Source organism: Gymnogyps californianus, chromosome 2, assembly GCF_018139145.2.
Source record: "Gymnogyps californianus isolate 813 chromosome 2, ASM1813914v2, whole genome shotgun sequence".
NCBI classification, from domain to species: domain Eukaryota; kingdom Metazoa; phylum Chordata; class Aves; order Accipitriformes; family Cathartidae; genus Gymnogyps; species Gymnogyps californianus.
The window spans coordinates 137,485,301-137,502,242 of record NC_059472.1 but is presented as its reverse complement, the minus strand read 5'-3'; the positions used below and the strand labels follow the sequence as shown (position 1 = coordinate 137,502,242).

At 36.5% G+C, this 16,942-nt stretch overlaps 1 protein-coding gene across 1 annotated transcript in view; it reads right to left on the bottom strand.

Annotated features, from left to right (window-relative positions):
* The window catches only part of THSD7A (thrombospondin type 1 domain containing 7A), a 205,966-nt gene extending 191,211 nt beyond the window's left edge, over positions 1-14,755 (bottom strand). The window contains exon 1 of the mRNA XM_050891559.1: positions 14,422-14,755. Within this exon, the coding sequence (XP_050747516.1) occupies positions 14,422-14,581 (160 nt within the window). The 5' untranslated portion in view covers positions 14,582-14,755. The remainder of the gene's footprint in view (positions 1-14,421) is intronic.
* Between the last annotated feature and the right edge of the window lie 2,187 nt (positions 14,756-16,942).

Genomic DNA, 16,942 nt, shown 5'->3' with positions numbered 1-16,942 from the left:
TGAGTCATGACATTAAAGTCACAGGAGCTAAATGCATATGAGGTTGGACCCAGAATTTTTATTTTCTCCATGGAAAACTCCCACAGAAATACACTGTTATTATGATCTGTATGGTGAGAGAATATATTTGCACTAAACGTCCTGCTAGAAAGATTCAGATTTGCCTCTCTCTTGACCATGATAAAAAGGGAAAACTCACAGAATTATTAAATGAAATCAAATTAGGAAAAAAGCAAAAATTCCTGTTAAGAGATTGTGTAGATATGTGTCATATTTTACTTATTAAGCTTACACTAAAAGTTTCTCACCTTCTTATAAAGTGAAGAAAAAGGTGTGATCTCTTAATGTCACATATTGGATGATAACATAAGCACTACATGCGACAAGGTGGCTCGTAGCCTGGGAAGCAGAACACGGCAAACCACTGACAGCTTTATCAATTTCCTAATCTGGCATTCCAGGTCATCTTCGAGGCCGTGGGCTCTAAAGAAACAGCAGCAAGTGTCTTCTGAAGCACCAAATGTCTCTATGGAGTGCAGCTGAATATTAAAATCAAGTTTTGCATTGCCATCATGGTGTGACTGATATTCAGGGTTTGTAATTTACAGATCTAAAACATCATTAACAAAAGCACCAAAATGGTTCAGGCTTTGTCTTCTAATTTCAATTCATCTTTGATAAAAATTCTTAGATGTTGACAGCATGAGATAAATAACACTTCGTGTGTCTCTTATTTTTCTCTTTGGAAGTGCATTAATACAACATCACAAAAAGGTGAACCACTGTTTCTTGTTGCAGGTAGGGGCCTACAGCAGTAAGAGCACATGCTTCTTCTCCAGACTACTGAGCAGTTATTGAACAGGCAGCTAATACAGACCCAGGTCATGGGGACAAACATCTCATACAGCATCCATTAGCCCACTGAGACAGAAAAGGGGTAGGATACGGAAGAGCTAATACAAGTCATATGAAAAACCGAGATGGGGACCTAAAAATGATCATCTCTCAAAAAAAGCAAAAAGCAAAAAAAAACCCCAAAATCATAGATGATAATTTGATAACTCATTAAAACCTCCGTATATACAAAAAAACTACCGTGTTTTCCAGAACCAGTGTGAATGTTTCATTCCTCATCTGACTATTTGTACTGCATCTAGACTTCAAAACATTTACAAAAGCAGTGCGCATCATATCAAACTGACACTATATCACTCTGTGGCAACTTCGTCATCAGAAGAAAAGGCCCTCCACTCGAATAATGTGGTTTCATGGCTCTTCTGTTTGTGTGTGTGTGTTGTTTTGGTTTGGTTTTGGGTTTTTTTTTTCCTTAGAGTAGGTTGCCCATGAAAAATGCCAACTTCCATGTGCTTCATAACTTTATTTAATAAGTGATTAACAGTCAACTCAGTAACTGGAAAGTATATGTCTTTGGGCAATGATCACATCTCAGAAGGATGTAATTCTCAACCTGAAGTTAGAAGATAAAAGTCACATTAAACCAACTAGAGTAACCGTTACGTAAATGGCAGATACTGCGCTGCTTGGCATAACACTAATAGGTTGATTAGAGTTCACTAAGCACAGTTCATATAAGTGATAGCTGAGGGGCATGACAACTGACAAATACTCTTCTTGAGTAATCTAGTCATGAAGGGAGAAAGGATTACAGAAAAAGGCAAACTAGCTATAAAATAGTGCGACACGCAGACAATAGTGTAGTCTTTCAATTACAGTGATAGAAATCCTACTGCTTAAAATATTTACAATAAATGTAAAGCAGAGCTTGGGAAAGACATGGCAGATTGGGAAGAAAGAAGAGAGAAGGGGTAATTATTCAGCCTCATTAAATTTTTCATCAGAAGCAGCAAACTACCATGGTTTGAGCATTTCCTTTTTCATTAGAGTGCTTTTTAATATTGACATTCAACCAATTATGTTCAAATTAATTCCCAGAATACTGTAAGAATGTAGCTACTTTCAGAAGTTTTTCCAGATTAATGAACTGCATTATTTTTTCATTAGAAGCTGCAGTGTGCTCTGAGACATACAAAGTGGGGAACAAAAAACCACCCTGAACAGAAAGTATTCTCCAAAAAGCCCTTGGCTTTCTTAATGAGTTTCTATCTTCAGGGAGATATCTTCTTCATCTTTACTTTAAACATTCAAAACCAAAAGCAACACTACTACTTCAAATGAACTCCTTGTTTATAAGCAACTGCAGCAAATTGGATGAACTCTCTGTCTGTTAGCTCCAGACTCAGGTGAAGTCATGTAACACAAAAGTAAATCTTTTTTTTTTTTAATTGCCGTGTTATCTTTGGTGTTCTACACTCCAATTTTTATTTTTGGTTTGGGTTTTTTTTTTCCAGATGTGCTATTTATTAATCTGTTTTCCCTATCTAGGTTAAACTACTTTCATAACGTTCTGAAGATTCAGTAAGCTTTAGCTAATGGTAACTTGTTTCCTTTTAAATACTTTCAATGAAAAAAAACGTTAACAAAAAGACAATATATTATCTGATTCATTATACAGAAAGTAGAGCATCTTTGTTTTACGGCTTCTTAATATATTTTGTCTTTCCTTTCCAAAATAACTCACTCTGGTAACATTTATATAAAAGGTGATGAATCTCTGTCTTAAATTGAAAAGAAATTGCAACACTGAATGGCATCAGCAACTAACATAGGCATCACAAGACTGAAAACTCATTTTTTGTTCTTCCTTTTAATATTTCATCTTTAATTGATTTGCACCTTTTCTTCATCTCAAGTTCTCCTTAAATCCATATTTTGTTAAAGAATGCCTGCCTCTAGGAGTGCTACTCATCGCTCTCAGAGGATTATATACAGACTGGATTCCATTCATAGTATAATAATAATAAACTTTCTAGATAGCAGTGTTTTACTTGCTGAGAAAATAATATATTTAGGAAGGTATGGGCATATATTGAAGATTGCCTTTAATTTACTAAAACAGCAAGGTTATTAGTTCAGAAGATGCATATACAAACTTTGTAAGAGATACATAAGCTACTTTAGAAGCAAATTATCTACTATCATCTGTCTTACAATGGCTTACACCCAAACTAGCGCCTATATATGAACAATAACAACATGTAATTTACTCTCAGAGACACAGGTTCACTGTTTCATCTGTTTCTAGTCTAATAATAATATGAAAGATTTCTCATCAATATGAACACACCTATATTCTATTCCCTAAATGAGAGTGATGAAGACATTATGTAAGCAACAGATTTTGTTATTTTGAGAGACTTTTTTCTGTTTGCATGGCAGTAATTTTTAGTTCACTGAATTGTTACTTCATTTCTAATCAGCAATGTCCCTTTATATGTGAGGCTTCAGAAAAACATACCTATTTTGGAAAACCTACTTCTGCATCCAAAAAGTAAAATCTTTACTACGTAATTTTAGCTTTTGTTTTTGGACCCTGATCCTTAAAGACTATCACTTTTGTGTTAAGAGAGAAACTAAGCAGTGCACTATTCAGGAGAAACTATGAAGCATGTAACCTAGCAAATTCAGTATTTTGAAGGGAAGGCATTTACTACATCAGAGAAATACAATGAACTTCTTGCAGTTAGGATAAGAAAAGGACAAAAATTATGCTATCTCAAAACCCAAGTTGTCTTATATCCATATAACAAAATCACAAATTTAGAGTTACTTCCATCACATGTAATTGGTAGTACATTTGATAAAATAGCTTAAATGTGTACTATCACAAAAGAACCAAGATTCAATTACAATCAGTACATATGCTCATCATCTTGATTTATTCCATAAAGCTTTTAAAGTATATTAAACACAGAGGGGGAAAATGAAATATTTATCACTAGTAAATATGTAAATCACCTATACAAATCTGTCATGGTATGTACTTTGCAGAGTTTCAGAGAACTCACTTCTGTGCAGCACAGCCCATAGACTTCTCCTGCAGCTCCCTACAAAGACATGGAAGTACAGTATAGAAAATAACATGAATTTCCTAGCTTTATGGTTCAGGTACCCAAACTATTCCCAAGGTGTTGACATTCATATATCAAGCTGAAATATAGAGTGCCACAAGTCATTCATCCACATCAAGTTAAAGACTACAAATCTTCCTTGCATGCTCAGTCACTTTATCACTCTCCCTCCTCTTCCTTTCATTATCTTCCACATGGCACCAAGCATGTCGTACAGGAACAAGTTGGTCTTTCCAATGCTGCTGTCTAAAAAGCAATGCTGACTGTGAATTTCATTTAGGGTTACAAAAAAAAGTTACAGCCTTCAATGACAGCCTTCAAAGTACACCTCTTAAAAATAGCAAGCTAAGCAGCAGCAGCGAAGCTGGAATTTCTTAAAATAAGTTAGCGGTATATAAAAAGATACACTTCTGTTATTAGATGTGACTGCAAATTCAAGCTGTGCTACTGTTTTAGTCAGACACTGAAGACCTAGGTAACTTACTGTTATATGTATTTTAAGGTAGTGCCATTGGATCCATACAGAGTTGTTCAGTAATGTTTTCAGACCACCACATATCTCTCACACACACAAGCATGCACACATAGGTATATGTATTGTTGGAAATGTCATATGAAAATAGCTTCCAGCGATTCATTAGAAAACTCACGTTAGTTAAAAAATTTCCGTATCTGTTCATACAGCAATTGCCGCCTTCTCTCAGCCCCCTGAGTTTTTCAATCTCACAATCTGTTTTAAATATCTGTATTCAACAGAAAATAGCTGCTGGTTGCTTGCCCCATGCTTTTCATGTTTGTATTCTCCACTCACGTTAACTTCTTTCTTCCTGTTTCCCAAATGTCCTGCTCTCTTCCATTACATCCATTTTTGCTTGCATATGGCAAGTACTACAAGTGTGCTAAAGCGTTGGTTTCTTGGGAACTGTATGATAACTATATAAAAAAATCACAAGTCTCAGTTTATTCTGTTTTGTTTTTGCACAGAGACCTACAGAAAACTATACTTACATAAATGTTACTTTACAGAAGAGGAAACAGATTCACTATGTCACCAATGCAAACCACTTGCAGAGCTGAGACTGGATTCAAGACCCAGCCTCTTTACTAGCTTATAATGGCTTTTTTTTTTTTAAATAAGGTTTGATGTTCCCTGTTGCAAGATGTAGCAGTCTTATTGTTACTGTAATGGCTTGTACCCACTTCCCCAACCCAGGCATTATTTTGACCAAAAATCACAAGCAAATCAAGTAAAGCAGAATAAAATGGGACAAAATTCATCACAATGTACACTTGATTCAACCAGTCAGTAGAAAACTGCAAAACAAGCAAAACTTTACATAACTCAAGTGATCTTTTAGGATAATCAAGCACATTCATATCAAATTCAAAACAAAAGTTTTGTATCATGCAAATAGAAGAAGGGATGACTGCCGTATCTGTGAATGTGGAAATGCTAAGTAACATTTAAAAACATTCCTCTTACTACTGAAGACATTTTCTCCCAACAATGCATTTTGGAACTATTACACAGACAATCCTGCTTCCAAGCTTCTTCATAACACTGTTTTCCTATGAAAATAATTTTCTCCTCTATTATCCTGTAGTACGGCATCTTGATATCAGCTATTTGAACTATTTTTGGCACTTGAAATTATTTGAATGTTCTTTTAGAATGTTAATAATTTATCTTCGTATCTTCGTATACAGCATCTTTAACAAGTCTTAATTATGTAATTTTGTATAAAGCTGTGGTACATAGGAACACCAGCAATTGAAGACAATTCAATTGTGCTAGGCACTATACAAACACAAGTAATTATAAAACAATCTCTCTCTGTTCTATTCTTTATTTCTCTAATGGCTAAGTGGTAAAATAGCTATTCCCCAGCACACATAAGGAGAGTTATATTATTGTTCACTAATATAAACATTTCATTTTGCATAATACAGGAGGAAGACAGTAATAACGTATCTCATTAAGAAATTTCTCATTGGATTAGCAGATGTCATCAATCTTTAAAATGTTTAAGTATGTCTCATTATACCAGAAACCATTTCCAATTAATATCCTCAAACTCACTTTATGCAATATAAACAGTCTACACAAAACAGTTACTTATTATCTCTCTCCCTCTCTCTCTCTCAAAATACCTATGGAAAACTCTTACTGGTATTTGGACATTTGAAAACTTGCTGTGTTTCCAGCAACACCGTTCACTAGGGATCACACAAGAAACCACCACTTGTGCCAGTCAATAAGGGCTGCATCTAATGCCACTCCTTCCCTGAACCCATGCAAATACACCAGATTTTCCTTCTCTATTCCACAGACATAAAAACACCAAAACAATCTTGGCAATGCTCACAAAATACAGAAAGTGAATTAAAAAAACAGCTACTGTGGTCTACTGACAACTTTCAGAAATGTCAGCTGCACCAAAATGCACAGTGCTAATTAATGCTGAGAACATGCTGATTCCTATAATAAATGTCTGTTGGATTTTGTGTGAAATCCCAGACACTGATGTGTTTAACACTGTACAGCATTCATATGAAAGTGGTAAATAATGGGATTTCTAGGGGAGATTAATTTGTGCTAGTGGTAGCAAAACTGCTTACATTAACTTCTGTTTGACTGAGATTTAATATCCAATACAATATAGTTATTTTAGTTGGGATCATTTAGGAAAACTTCGGCCAAATAATGTGATTTTTTAGGGTTTCTGGATATGTTTCTCTCATCTAATTCTTCCATTATTTTAGTAACTCCATATATTTTTTCTGCCTCACTAGACAGAAAAAGACATAAAACCAAAGAAGAAACCTATAAATAGTACCCAAGTCAATGCTACTGCTGTCTCCAACTGTAGGCTCTGCCAGCCCTCTGCCTCCTCTGAGGCTCCACACAAAACAACTGGATCTTCAACCTCTGTCAGTCTGAATTTAAACATATCTTTACCCACCTAAGGAACCCACCACTTTTTTTCAGCTTCACTAGTCTAAGAAAGAGAAACAGAGATTTTGACTGGACATACATTCAGAAAAGGGTCTCCCAGCCCCGTTACATGGAAAAGACTTGTTTGTGGACAGAAAACAGATCACAAAGGAATACAAGAACAGAAAAAAAGATATATATAATGAAGAAAGTTGTGAATGCAGGAAAGGACCTTCAATAAACAGAATAAATATATGTATTGTCCTAAACCCCAGAAATTACTTTCTCAGTTACAATACATAGTTTAATGTGCAATTTAATTTATACCATGGCAAATTTTACCTCAAAATATAGAGTACTACTTGTCTTTGAGAACACTAGCCTTTATATTATGGGAATTGGGCTTTCTATTAAATCTGGAGTTATTGTGTTAAAAGGTGCACACTTCTGACATCCAAACAACTGAGTGGATGAACACGATAAAAGACGTCAAGTGGAGCTGGGAACTGTAAAGTTAAACCCTGGTCTGTAAGATATTAATAAACTGAATTAATCCAACACTGGAGCAGCCAGCCTACAGAACAAAACAACCCATAGCTTTTGAGGTATTCTCTTATTCCAGCATCCCTACAAGCTGAGGGATTCAGCTGATCCAGTTAGCATAAGCACTCCAGGGCGCTTGCTAAAAACAATCCAGACATTCTCAGCTACCAGTACAACATGATCAACTACCATTTTCCACTTTTCTGACAGCTTCAAAATGCTATCCTACAAGTGAAGTCAACCATTAGCCCAGAGTATATTACTTGTTTATCTTAACTAGAAGCTTATAATTTCAGCTACGCTTTTTTCTATTTTCCTATTTCAGACATGGCAAAGTAACTGCATAAGAAAAAGAATTTCAGCAGCACAAAATTTTTCTTCAAACATTTAAATATTTAGTCTGATTTTGTTAAATAAGGACAGATTACTAAAAAACATTTATAAATAATTTCCTTAAAGCAACCATTTTCTGCATCTCTGCCAAATGTTTTGTTGCCAGGCTGCACTAAAAACCTTTTGCATTAATCAAAGACTTAATATTTGCCTTGCACAATTTCTGTTGAATAAAAAAACTGAAAGGATATTTTATAAATGAGGGCAAAGAGCAAGAGTGATGAACATGCCTAATGAAAATTAGTATTTCCTTATTCAAGTCATAGAGAGACAAGGCCCATTTGACTACATAAAAGTCAGATTTAACTGGGAGACAGACAGTAAACAGTGTGGTTGCTTAGATGCACATTACAGAATGCAACAGAAGTGATAAATTCTAACTCTAATTAATATGAATTTATGCAGGGCATACGTAACCAACACTTAACCACGTTCAGTCCTGGAGGATCATTTATATTTTAAATCAATGAGGTAGCAGTAAAGCATCTTTAGCACATTTTGCTTGAATAATTTTTATTCTTTGGAAAGCTGATGAAATGCAGCTTTTACTAATATTCTTTTTATCTTATTCTGTCACTAAAGACCTGAGAATCAAAAAGATGAATCCTGAAAAACACTTTTTACATTGACAGTTTAAAAGTCTTGACCTCTCTCTCTCCCTCCTGAAGGATGTGTAGGTACCAGCTCAAGTTCACCACACCATAACTAGAGCTCTATTTTCCCTTGAAGAGGTCCTCGTTGCCCTCTTTCATCATCATATGTGAATTCCATTCCTGACAGTCAGGCTGCAAGTTAAAATATCTTTTCTCATTTAGCATTTTCCCTAGGTCTTCACATCTAATCCGCCTCTTCAGATCATTTCTTCATAATCTCTTTAAAATTGGGAGCTTCCTATTTACTGACATAGGCTTATCTGTCTCCAGTCTCAAGTTGCGATTACTGCAAAAAATCTTTACTCTGGTTTGGGGGAAAAAAAAAAAATACTGAAACAAATGGGAAATTTTCTGCTATATGATGGAACAGCTTCAACAAACAAGCTGACACAACTCTTGAAAGGTAAGTCCTTTAATCAGAGGGCTGGTTAGGTAATTTTTCTCTTTCCCTCTTTCCTTGTGATCATTCCTGTCAGTGTGTATTTAGGCACATTTTGAAATGCCTGCTGGACTGCTGGTCCTAGGAAGGACTTCTGCCCTCCTCAGGCATTAATAAGAGATAGGAACACTCAGTCCTGTGAAAATAAGGACAGTCATAGAGACATACATAAGGAAAATAAAATAAGGACATTTTATTCAGTGATTTTATGTTTGTTAGCCTCCAAAGGTGTTAGAAGAGAAATTTCAGACAAAGTGTTGGAAACCGTCCTCTCTCCAATTCCACTTGTGGCACCAAACTCTTTTTAAAATAGATTTGGGCCTTGAAACATGTAAAAATTGTAAAACCTGACAAGGATGTGATGGTACAGAGGTTGTGTTTGTTCTACTCCTTGGGTAAGTGGGAAACCAAGAGGTTAAAAATCGGTGGGGTGGGGTGGGCTGAGACCCAAGTTCATATCAAGCAGCGAAGAAGCATGATTTGGTTACAAGATCCCACAGTAACACCTTGAAACAGCAAAAACATTTGTTCATAAGCTCTTCAGGTGAAGTGGGAGGCCCTTGTGCAATCCTCTTCCCAAGACAATGGAACAAGGAAAAATCACGTAGAGATGCTGCTGTCTGGAAGAGCTCAGAAAGAGGTTAAGGAGAGCTCTTTGGCTGCGGAGCTTGCAACACCCCTCTGGTCCCACTGGAAACCACTTGGCACACTGATTTCACTCAAGGCCTCCACTACACCAAGAGTGCATGTGATCTTCTGTATGTTTCCTGCACCTATATTATCTCCTTTCCTCTGATTCTCCACTGCCTCAAACATTGAGCAAGTTATTACATAAGGACCAATTCTCACATCCTGAGACACAACATAGGCATAAAAATATAGATACTTAAGTGTTCTCTTCAGGAAACAAAGACTTTTTCCCTTTAGTTTTAAAAAGGCACTGTTACCTACAGAAAGTCTATTTCAAGTTCTACCTTTGTTAAAAAGAAGGGGAAAACATCCAACTGCAATTGTTATACAGAAGACCAAGTCTTGGTATCACACAATTGCAGATAGCTCAAATAATTCAGCAGAGCTATACTGATGTATACTATCTGAGATCTGATCAATAGTCTTTAAAACAGATAATGATGGTAAAGACACTGCCTTCCAAATTTTTTCTTATGGCTTTTTTTGTTCCAGAGATATCAATCCAATGCTGCGTCTTCCACTTCAACAGCGTAACGTGCATTACTTCAAACCGTCAGAAGAAGCAATTTTACAGTGTGATTGAACCTTGATGATTTTGTGCAGCTTTTCAGTAACTGTATTAGTAACTGCAGGGAGGCATTACACCCGACACTGACAGCACATCACAGATCACCGTGTCGGTTGATTTAACGAAAACAAATGAAGCACAGAGTAGAAAGAAGTAAAGGAGAGTTCTGATGTGGCAAGAAATGCCTATGCTTAGTCAGTTGTGCATAGAAATGGTATATATATGGCCTGCATCATGAAATGACAGACCAAGAAAAATACGCATCTTCTTGTTTTGGAAGAGTGATAACTGTACGGCAGTCTTCATTTAGGAATCAGCAGTCCTCACATTGTTCACTGCAAAACTTAGATACATCAAGATCTTAGCCTATTATAGGCAGTATAAACAAGATTATAAGCTCTTCTTGAATATGAAAATTTCACTTTAAAAATAAAAGAAACTGAACAATAACATTTAACAAAAGTTAACACAAGCAATTTTTACTGAATTGTGGCACACTTTTTTTTTTGGTGCATATATAGAAACAATTCAATAAGGCTTCATAATAGTTAAGGTAGAATATGAATGAAATTGAAAACATTTCATGAACTCACAGAAGTTCAATGTAGGAGTATAGAACCTGAACCAAACAACTATTCATTGCAAATGAAATCAGTAGACTCAGAGAAGGGCAATTACTGATGAACAAAACAGGTCATTCAAAAATTCTTTCAACTTCAGAAGTCCAATGAGTGTGTGTCCACCTCACATCAGTGGACTTACCACCCCTTAATACCACAACTTCTGTTCTATGAGATGCTAAAAAGTGCTGTTCTCTATGTCAAATCATCAAGCAGACAGACACCATGACTCAACGCTGGGAATCTAGCTGTTTCATCAGTCTGCTGTGAAGAGCCAGGTATTCTGCACAGATGGAGACTTTGCTTTAGTTTATGTTAAAGAAACCAGATGGCTTTCCCAGTGACCACACAAAATGAACCAGCTGTGTATTTGTATCGCAAAAAAATGAATACACCAGGTCTGCATGGTATGGAATGAGAATGTTTGGTGAGAAACCTAGTTTAAAGACTAGTAACTATGATCAACTATGTTCATCTAAATGCCATTCAAAACACTGAAGGTCCATTAGCACACCATAATTGCAGCATAAATATGCAACAGCAAATACCCATTCTCACAAGAGATCAAAAAAGTTACGAAAGCCAAAACTTCAAAGCAGTTTCAGTTGGAGAAGTAGAAATGACTTAGTGATGGTATCCATATCACAGGATGGTGGAGATTAGAAGGGACCTCTGGATATCATTTAGTTCAATCTCCCTGCCCAAAGCAGGTTGTTCACAACGTCGTCCATGCTGAATCAAAGATAACTAAACCCCAAAATGGTTAACCTGAGTATTACAAACACCTCAGATTTTTATGGTAGTAGGCAGGAGGATGGTAATAGACAGGAAAAGTCATGACCCCTGAGAGGTTTTCATAGGTTGGAAGTAAACAGTTGAAATTTGAATTAGAAGAACACACACCCCCCCAAACAACAAAAAAACCCATATCCCATAAAACGAAATACCAACCCCTCAAAAAAAAAAAAAAAAAGTATAATGAAACTATACCAGATATCACAATTGTTATTTTATAGAAGAAAGAATGCTTCAACTCAAACCTCATAACCCCTGCAGATTATTGTCAAGGGCATCTTTAAGAAAACACAATGCAGTAAACCAGTATAGAACACACGGTTACATGGTATACACCAAGACATTATTTCAAAAATCTTCAGAAATAAAAACCAGACACATGCAAGTCATGAACAGCATTTACAAAAGCTGATGCCAGACTAAATTCAAGACAAAAATAGCATGTTTCTCAAAAAATGGACATAACGGGTCCCAAAAGGCATATAATCAAGCTGATTTCCTAGACACAGTCTTAGCCACATATTCCCCTGACCCGTTTCCTTCACAGAAGGAAAAGCAAAATACCATCTGAGTTGGATGAGCTCGCTACTGTTCAGTTTTACTATTCCCTCTGATACTTTAGCTGAACTTTATACACCTCATACTAGATATCCCTTCAGATCACTGATCAGCGATTCTCCTAGTTCACTTTCTAGAACCTCCCACAGAGAGGAGGGGGAAAAGAGCAAAACTCAATAAACAGCTAAGAAAAAGAGTGCGAAGATTTAATTAGAAGCCAAACACAGAGGCACTACCTTATTCCCTGCATCTTGCCATTCATTGTTTGAAAAGAGCCGCTCTGACTTGTTTTTCATCATGTTATCATCAAATCGCTGATGTTATTATATTAAAAACTGTACAGTGAACATGCTTATCCTATTCATTACTGCAGGCAAAACAGAGGAGAGAGGTCACAGAAAAAAAGCTGAAGGGAAGAACTAGCTCTTCATCAGGCAACGTAATTAGATCATACCTGTTCTAAACAAAAGTTTCGTAAGAGTGGTCTTTGCCAGGAAGGGAGAAAAAGGGGAGAAAACAAAAGCCAACCCAGTTTCCTTCTTACTGGTTTAACTGACATGACTTCAGAGCATGTGTACTATATGCACAGTAAGCGGAGTTAAGTCCATAGCAAATTGACAGTGCATGTTCGTAAGTAATAGCTAACTAGAGTTGTTATTATTCTCAACCTATGTTACTATTTTAACATTTTTAAATAAAATCCATTAAACTGTTAAACGGAGACGTAATGAAATGCTGGAGAGTTTATTCTACTGATGCCTAGCAACTTAGGGTAAATGTAAAATGCTTTATGAAAATGCTATACTATTACTGTACTTTTGCATAAACCTGTGCATATATTTTATCTCTTTTTAAGTGTGTGCTGAACATTTACAAATCTGTAATCGAACTGAAAACTATGTTTTGAATTTGTCAATGGTTCAAAAGAAAAAAATGGGTCACTGTCATCGTGTGACCCATCTTTTAGTCAGAAGTGAAAGTTACAAAGGATTTTCCCTTCTTCAGATTTCTCTTTCTACTGTTATTGGAAAGCTTGTCGTCCTGTTTAAATGAATTTCCTTTTAGTCTCCTCCCTGAGCTGCTGGATAGATGGAGCCTCTTAAAAAATTCAGGATATCACTGTAATTGTAAATTGATCTGCTTCTGTGGCAGAAGGCTGGGGCCCTCCACCCAGGAAAGAGACTGTCTTCTCAAAGTTGTTTTTCAGACAAATGATTAATTTGCACTCTCTCTTACTACCGTATTATCCTTTAATGGAAAAGCAGTTTTTAAACAAAACTACTACTTTTTGGGTTGTTTTATTCCTGGCAACGTACAGGGAAGAAAGCCTACTGCCGAAGCCAATGTGAAATATTTACTGGCTTGAAATTTTTAAATTTCCTAAAGGAGACTTTGACTCTACTTACATAGGAACTAAAACTGTACTAGACAACTAAAATGCACATATTCATCACTGCTAAAGTTCTGAATTAATGTAATATATTAATAGACACAGGAAAATTCCCCACTGATTTTTAATACAAAGTTAAGGTTGGAACACTGTTATGACTATGCAATCTTTAAAACAGACACGTAACTCATTAGTATCAAAGTAGAGGAAATTATCTAGTGGTGCTGAATCCACATAGCCTATTTGCTTCTGGCTCTTTAGTTATGAGATCTGGCATCACTTGGATTATTTCACCTAATCCATCATTAGCTTTCACGTGTCCTATATACTGTGCAACAAACCTAAATTTAACAAACCCAACCCTCCATCAATTACCACGCTGAATATATTACATGTCAGCACAGAGCATGAAGATTAGACATGCTGAATTACATCTTTCTTTGTGAAAAGTCAATATTTTTAAAGCACTGTTAACGTTGCTGACTCCAATTGTAACGAATGTTCCTTTCCATTGTGGACAGGCACTAATGCCCTGACCTTTGTTATTTACATACAACACAGAGCTACTAAACAAAATTAAAAACCTCAGATGACACAGAAAACACATAAGACATCCCAGTAACAGTGCCACAGAGTCACAAATGTGGTTTTTTTAATTGTCATATTTGCTTGGCTGGTGGAATCCTGGAAGATGACCCAATTTTTTTTTTCCTATAATCCTGCAAGTAAACATTAGTAATTTAGATTTAACTTTCTCTCTCCACATACACAAAGCACACAAAAAGGTTATTACTTACAAGAAAAAAATAAATACACTGCTGTTGTGTTAACACAGCATCCTTACTTACCGGTCTTCCACAAATACACCGATGAAGTTTGAAATTCACTTTGTGCACGAGCGTCCCAGATTCCCAGCAGCAGAAGCACAAGAACTCCCACGCACCGGGCTGGCACGGTGGAAACCCCTGGACCACGGCAGAAAGCAGCGCTCCCCTCGCTCAACTCCATGCCTCCAGCAGCCTGCTGCCGCCTCCAAAACCCGCAGCACGACCACGAAACCTCCTTCAAATAATATTCCCCTCTTCAGAATTTCTTCACGGGGAGAAGGGGACTGGAAACCTCTCTCCCGCTATTGTGCATGGCAGTTGAAAAGGAAAAACTGTTTAACGCCAGGGAACAATAGAGTCCTTGCTCGCTCTTGCTGCTGCGGTGGCGGCGGCTGCTGCTAGTATGGTTGCTGCTCCACGCTCTTCCATGCAGCGGTTAGTAGCAGTTTTCCATCAGCTAAAAGCAAGACAGCTGTCCGCAGGGGGCTCCAGCTGACTGAGCAGGTTATCTTGCTCTGGGAGGCAGCAGCAGTCATTTACACCAGCTGGAGAGAGTGAGAGACAGAGAGAAACAGGGATGAGGAGAAACACAAATAGTCCAGTGCTGTAATCTCGACACAGAGAGTGACTGCAAAAGGCTGGCTTCCCAGACACGTCTCTCCCTGGAATACCCCAAATGATACATACTAAGAAGAAAAGAAGAAATCATCATCAGACATGCTTCAGAAACACAAGTCATACAACCAGAACAGATATAACCAGAACGATATATATTAATTAAGAGAGCATCAGACATTTGTCCTGATAATATGTATGCTGCATTAACCATTTTGTAAACAACAAAAAATAAGTGATTACACATGTATTAAATAGATAATTAAGACCTTATGGAGGGAAATGCAAGAAAATGCAGAAAAAAAAGAAAAAATAAAAAAACACTAACTTGCCTTGCATATTTATCAAATCTGTTTCAGGTAGTAACATGGAGCTGTCTGCTGTGAGGACAGATGAATATATGTATATGATAATGTGTATGTATGTGTAAGCACATCACCTCCATGGTAGACGAAGTGTGCATGTAATATATAATGCAAGATAACATCCTTTCCTATCCAGCAAGTATGTACACATATATACATGCATAAATGTCAACTGTGTAATTTAAAATAATTTGAAGATCAAGTTATCAATCATTTTTAAAACATACACTGAGTTTTACATATGAAAGTATTCAGGATACATTAGGCTGTCATGATGATACAAAAACGTGGAGAGAGACAAAGCTTTTTAAATAGGGATCTTTATCTCTCCCACCCACCACCCAGTGAACAGATGCAATAATAAGCCTAAAGATCAGGTTTTGGACACCTATAAACTGGGAAGCAAATGAGGGATTTTCAAGAAAACTGCTATCATATCCAAAAAGTTTCATTAAAAATGCAAACAGCTACAAAAATACACAGTAAGAACATAGGACTCAGAGTTTGAAAATGATGGAGCTATTGTTGTTTAAAGAAGAAACCTTCAGTCAACCTCTCTTGGGACGCCTGTCATTTTGCACAACCTTCCCAGACTCAGCCTTTTCACATGCATTAGATTAAAATCAGCCGTGATCAAATAATTCCCAAGTCCTTGCCTGTTTAAATATTCTGACATCAGAGCAAATTAGCAATGTTGAAGGTTGCAAATTCGTCTTTGTTTACTTTCCACTCTGTTACGCCTCTAAGAGGGAATTAAAGGCTCAGGGAGCTCTAGCACCGTGAGGCTGTGATTAAGAGAGATAAGCAAGTGTGGATTACTGTTCCTCAGCTGTTGAAAAACAGGCAACAATCAGGAGATTATAGGTTGATAAGAGATACATAGAAAGCCATGATCCTAACAAATTTATAGCATCCTGATGCAGAACTTGTACCCTCAGCTAAAGCACTTCTGGAAATATATTTTATTCACTTCTGCTACATCATGCTGTATTCACTTGAGGAAGCATGGAAAGCCCTTCAGCCTTTGCTTTGTTGAACTGGACAGAATACTGCTTTAAATCAAAATGCTCTCTGAGTTTATAGAATTATAGCAATTTCACAGGTAAATTTGGGGTTAAGTTAGTCATATGCATATTATTTTACATGCTACTTAGAGGGACTTGAGAACATTTGACCTAATAAAAATAACGCCAGCTTCGTAATTTATGAAAAATAAGACTAAGAATTTAAGGGCTTAAAAAAGTTTTAAAATCATCAGGAAATCTGTGGCAATAGCTTTATTGACTTGCATAGTTAAAGTAAAACATATAATTTACACATTCCTTTGAAAAATTAAGAGTAAAAATGTTGGCTTTTTAGCTGGAGCTACGCACCAGGGGAAAAGTCAAGTTTATAGAGTGACTAGGGGAAAAGGCACCCTTTCCAGGGTTATTAAATACAATAGATTCTACCTAGATTTTTTATGAATGTATAAAGAAAGCCTCTGAAAATATTTTGTACGTGACTCAGATCATCCGGAAACATCATCAGGGAACAGATCATCCATGTAGCTGGCACAATGA